Raw genomic sequence first — 5914 nt, 5'->3', positions numbered from 1 at the left:
AGTGCGGGTGATGGGCGTGGAGGATGTACGAGGTTATTTCGTCGTCCTGGATCGGCTTGCCGACGGCAGTGAGGCCGCGGAGGGAGGCGAAGTAGGAGGCGACCGACTGGTTGCCCTTCTGCGCGTTGATGAGCGCAGTCCTCATGTTGTTGACGCGGCTGAGTGACTGGGACGAGAACATGCCCGCCAGCGCCACCCAGATTTCGCGCGCCGTGGTGATCGCGGTGACCGCGACCAGTACCTCCTTGGAGAGGGTGCTCAGCAAATAGCCAAGCACCTGTTGATCCTCCCGGACCCAGAGTGGGTGGAGAAGGTTGGGCTCAGAAGTCTCCTTACCGTCCTTATCTTTCGTGACGTGGAGTCTGGCCGGCTCCGGCGCAGTGCCGTCGACGTAGCCGAAGACACCGGCGCCCCGCAGGTGAGGTGTGACCTGCATGCGCCATAGCACGTAGTTCGTGCGATTAAGCTTTTCGGTGACCTGGCCATTGAGGCTAGGGGTGGCACCGAAGGATGAAGACATGGCTATGCACTAGATGCAATCGGGAGACTAGGATTGGAAGAGAAGGGCTCTGATTACCATGTGCGATGGCGGAAACGTCTTACCCGATGAGGGCGACGTGTACGTGTTTATATAGGAGGGGCGCACCTCCCTGTACAGCGGATACAAGTTGTTGAAGATTACATCTTGAAGAGAAAGAAAGATCTCTTAGATAGAGATAAACCTTAACAACCTAGTCTATCTAACTAGGACTCCTAACAACCGAAGCAAACAAGATGGTGCGGCAGATACGATGCGTGTTTGACACTGTGCAGATCCATTTTGCAGCACAGGCAATACTATTCAAAAGCTTGTCTTTAGAAAGCGACCCCACTCTTCAGGAAACGTCACAAAAACAAGGCTCACAATGCAGACTCGCAGGGACAAGGCAACTTCATGCAGGAAACTACAGTTGATGCTAGCAGCATTCAGGCTCCAAACAAGATCTTCATGGACCCTGCCTGCCATGAAATGGGGAATGAAAACTCAACAGGGAATACACAATATAAGTCTTGGATCACACTTGCAGATGCAGCAAAATGAAGGCAGGATGGAAGCTACAATTTCGGCAATTGCAGTCCAGACTACCTCACCACTTCAAGCAGAACCACAAGGTGTCAAGTTTGCTGCAGCTATTTTGGACAAACTGAACATACAAGAAGCATCACTCTTCACCGACAACAGTATATTAGCGAAAACAGCAGCGGCAAGGTCTCCCCTGACTCAGCCGGGGCACTGGCAAAATCAGGAACAACATCTCAGATTTTTGTGAGCCCATCAGCCAGAAGCATATCCAGGTTTTCCATATCCCTAGAACTAGTAACAATGAAGCTCATAATGCAGCAAAATTAGCTAGGGAACAGGGTAATGCAAACCCACACAGTTCTAGGTTCATATGTACCAATGTTGTTCACTCTGATAGGCATTCCCCCCTGATCCAGGCTTTAACAGATGCTATCACTCATGTAAAATATTTTGAAGAGAAATGAATGGCACCAGAGAAAGAAAGATCTCTTAGATAGAGATAAACCTTAACAACCTAGTCTATCTAACTAGGACTCCTAACAACCGAAGCAAACAAGATGGTGCGGCAGATACGATGCGTGTTTGACACTGTGCAGATCCATTTTGCAGCACAGGCAATACTATTCAAAAGCTTGTCTTTAGAAAGCGACCCCACTCTTCAGGAAACGTCACAAAAACAAGGCTCACAATGCAGACTCGCAGGGACAAGGCAACTTCATGCAGGAAACTACAGTTGATGCTAGCAGCATTCAGGCTCCAAACAAGATCTTCATGGACCCTGCCTGCCATGAAATGGGGAATGAAAACTCAACAGGGAATACACAATATAAGTCTTGGATCACACTTGCAGATGCAGCAAAATGAAGGCAGGATGGAAGCTACAATTTCGGCAATTGCAGTCCAGACTACCTCACCACTTCAAGCAGAACCACAAGGTGTCAAGTTTGCTGCAGCTATTTTGGACAAACTGAACATACAAGAAGCATCACTCTTCACCGACAACAGTATATTAGCGAAAACAGCAGCGGCAAGGTCTCCCCTGACTCAGCCGGGGCACTGGCAAAATCAGGAACAACATCTCAGATTTTTGTGAGCCCATCAGCCAGAAGCATATCCAGGTTTTCCATATCCCTAGAACTAGTAACAATGAAGCTCATAATGCAGCAAAATTAGCTAGGGAACAGGGTAATGCAAACCCACACAGTTCTAGGTTCATATGTACCAATGTTGTTCACTCTGATAGGCATTCCCCCCTGATCCAGGCTTTAACAGATGCTATCACTCATGTAAAATATTTTGAAGAGAAATGAATGGCACCTTGAGCGCCTTTGCTTGTTCGAAATAAAGAGGAAAAGGCGCCTAGTAAGTCTAGATATAGATATCTATGGATAAATATCTACTATGGTACGGTAGAGTCCCAGACACATAAATAGATGGAAGAGTCCCAGACACATGAATAAGATGGATTCCACTCGACAGAGCACAGCAAGCAAGACAAGTTAAGCGCAGATCTCACCTGCTCGATGGCCTCGTCCATGTTTGTCTGTTTGACATCGAGAGTGGGGATGAAACCAGTGGCAGTTAGTATCTCAGAAGGTGATGAATAGCTTAGCTTAGTGCATAATCAAGGATTTTATATACAAAAGACAGGCACCAGGCTAAACAAACTTCAGATTATTCAGGGACAAGGAGGCCTACAGATAATTACAGGTTCGATTGTACAATGACGCACAGAGCACGCTGCTTGAAAACGTTAACGTCAGCTCCATCACTCAGTCTTCCCCACCTTGTGGACCTTGTGGATCCCTGGAAGCTCGCCTGAACCATGTCTTGAAGGCGGTAACCAAATGCTGGCAGTCATCCACGTTGCGAGTTGAGAACCCGAGGCATTGTTGCAGCAGCTCCTGAGCATCCGGGACAGACAAAGTGGAGATGATCTTAAGAAATGTCCCCTCCAGCTCTTGGCAGTTTGACGATTTGTATCCACTGTGCATAGGTTGGGCGATGTCCCTGCAGACATTCAGGACAGGAAGCCAACTTTTGACAAGCTTCATCCTCACCTGAGAAATAGAGGTGACACATGAGAGCCCAAACCCAGTGGTATACAACAACAATGCTACAAGCATAAACTTGATGTAGTGCAGTCTAAGAGTTTTTATAAGAAATCTGGCAACAGAGAGCTAGAAGATGTCCAGAATATATAAATTGCCAGTTCTGTTTTGTTGTAGATCAAGATAATTGGCAGGGTCACAAGAAGTGCTACATTCCGATACATCAAACTATTCAGAGACTGATCATTTTCTCAAATTTTATGCTGAACTAAAAACTGCAGTGGCTGTGCACACTGGATGCCAAGCAGGTGGTGGAATGAAAGATGGCACAGCAAGCAATTAGTTAGCGTCCAAATGGGTGTGACAAAATACAACTAAGGCCACGCTTGGATGCGGTGTAATCAAATACAGACGTATTTAGTTTACACATGCATCTTACCGGCGACTAGCAGATTTCCAGTTGGAAACAAAACGATGGGCGGAGATCTGTGTCTTTTCTACAGCGGTATTTGAGACGAAATGGTAATCCAAACAAGGCCTAATTGCAGGCTCAGGCAGGACACTTTAAACATAAACAAGTTCATATAGCAGATATAGATGCAAAAAGCTGCATGAGCAGATAATACCAAGGATCGATTTTACAGTGAATTATATCATGAACATTGTGCACAGAGCCAACCAAGAGCCCACTTGTAAGATTCGAACGACTAATGGCACTAGATAGCATGTGGAAAGGGTTAGATTGAAAGTCCCCATAAGTCTTGATGTTTTCAGGAGCAAAATCCACTAGCTTATGAATTTACGATACACAACATGGGGGAGTCTCTACATTCAATTGATACGAATAAAATGGTGCTTGTGACTTTAGGACATCTGCTAGGATGACCTACTAAAAAAAGCCCATACCACCTATTTCTATTCGGATGGCCCTGCTAGCCCTTGACCATAAATACTTGAGATGGATCTGGCAGGCTTAAAGAAAGAAACTCCACTGGGCCTGGCTGAAAATGCACAAGTGTGCATGACTAACAATATTCCATTGTAAAGCTAAACAGGAAAGAGGAACCACTCATCCTAACCATTTGCTCTCAAAAATTACCACTTCACTTACTAAAGAAAATCTTAGACCATCTCCATTCACCAATAGCTCGAACCAGTTCGAAGGGCGTGTTTTCACCATACTGTGCATTATCTTATTGGACCCAACGGATATTTGCAGAAGTAACTTTCTATTCACCTGAAGGCATGAATTACCCAAATCTTGATTCATCCTCATAAAAGCTTTCCATCTGAATAGATTCTGCTACCTATCTATCCTCTACAAGACCCTCCACCTATTTTTCTAATTAGATACCTTTCATTCAACTCTTAACCAGTTCCAGTTCCCACCACAAACATACTTCTATATCAACCAATCAACTCCTTTATTAGAAGAATTCCACCAGAATTTTGCCTAGAACACATGCAAGCTTCCAGGTCATCATAGGGTCTCCGTTACTATAAGAACTTGGAAATGCATTCTATTAGTGCAAGAAGTGAATGGAACTCTATTACTGGAAGCACCAGCACATTAATACTTCAAAAAGTTCTATCATGTTCTAGGTGAGTCTTCAACATAAGTACAGATGGTCAATCCTACAGAAAATGTGACCTAAAAGTACACCAGAATCAACCAGGAAACCACCATGATTACGGGAATGGGAACCTACAGCCTTATGTCATATCCAGATGCAAGTCATGGCTCAAGTATAAAGAATGGAGTACACTTATTGATATTTTGTGCTAAGATTTAACAAAATGTCAATATCACTAATTCACTAACTTATATCTGTGAAAGCATTCCATCAATAAATTATAGCAAAAGCTGAGGCAGAGTTAGGTATTCAAATATAGCATGAGATCATTTCCACAGGTAAGCTACTGCACATGTACACTCACACAAAGACATAGTACTTAGATACGATAATATCTAACCACGAACACTGTAGCAAATCATCTAGCATGACAATACCAGAGTATCTGATGTCACATATGGATAACTCACTGACTGATTTGCAACAGAATCAAGTGATCATATTGGAAGTTAGGCACTTAGCATCGTAGCATATTTCAAGAAGTACTAACATCTACTCCCTCCGTTTCTAAATATTTGTCTTTCTAGAGATTTCAAATGGTCACCACATACGGATGTATATAGACATATTTTAGAGTGTAGATTCACTCATTTTGCTCCGTATGTAGTCACCATTTGAAACCTCTAAAAAGACAAATATTTAGGAACGGAGGGAGTATGATAGACTTAAGATGGAGATGTGTCATCTTGCAGACTAACCTGCCGAGGAACCAGTGTCTCCCCAATCATAACTGAATGAGCGAGCCTGAGGGTGCATCTGGTCACAAGCATCGGGAGCCCAGGAGCCATGTTCCTCCACATGTCAGCATCATTGAGCAACTTCTGCAAGTCAGCAGCAAGCGCAACCTGCTCGCTCCAAAGCTTCACCGCGTTATCAGCCACCCTCATGTCCACCATCCTCTCAATGAGCCAGAGCAGATGCTTCACATTCAGGACCGCCGAGTGCAGGTTCAACTTCTGTATCGCCTCTCGCTCGTCGCTGTCGACGGCAATCCTGAAGTCGGGGCTGGCGTACTTCCCCAGGAGCTCCTTCACGGTGTCGAGCCGGGAGAGGAACGCCTCGTCGAGCACCTTGTGCACGCAGTCGCGGGAGGGGTAGTCCTTGAGGAGCATCGCCACGAACGCCTTGGTGGCGGCGGGGGCGGGGGGGAGGGGGGGGGGGGGGAG

At 45.4% G+C, this 5914-nt stretch overlaps 1 protein-coding gene across 1 annotated transcript; it reads right to left on the bottom strand.

The window, feature by feature from the left end:
• Positions 1-2644: 2644 nt before the first annotated feature.
• LOC125529156 (BTB/POZ domain-containing protein At5g60050-like) lies at positions 2645-5893 on the bottom strand (the record flags this gene model as incomplete). Its single annotated transcript, XM_048693564.1, has 2 exons — positions 2645-3123; positions 5447-5893. Coding segments are annotated over 2 exons (735 nt in total), but the record flags the coding sequence as incomplete, so codon positions are not given.
• Positions 5894-5914: the final 21 nt, after the last annotated feature.

This window comes from Triticum urartu, unplaced genomic scaffold, assembly GCF_003073215.2.
Source record: "Triticum urartu cultivar G1812 unplaced genomic scaffold, Tu2.1 TuUngrouped_contig_5385, whole genome shotgun sequence".
Taxonomy (NCBI): Eukaryota; Viridiplantae; Streptophyta; class Magnoliopsida; order Poales; family Poaceae; genus Triticum; species Triticum urartu.
This window is presented reverse-complemented; position numbering and strand designations above follow the sequence as displayed.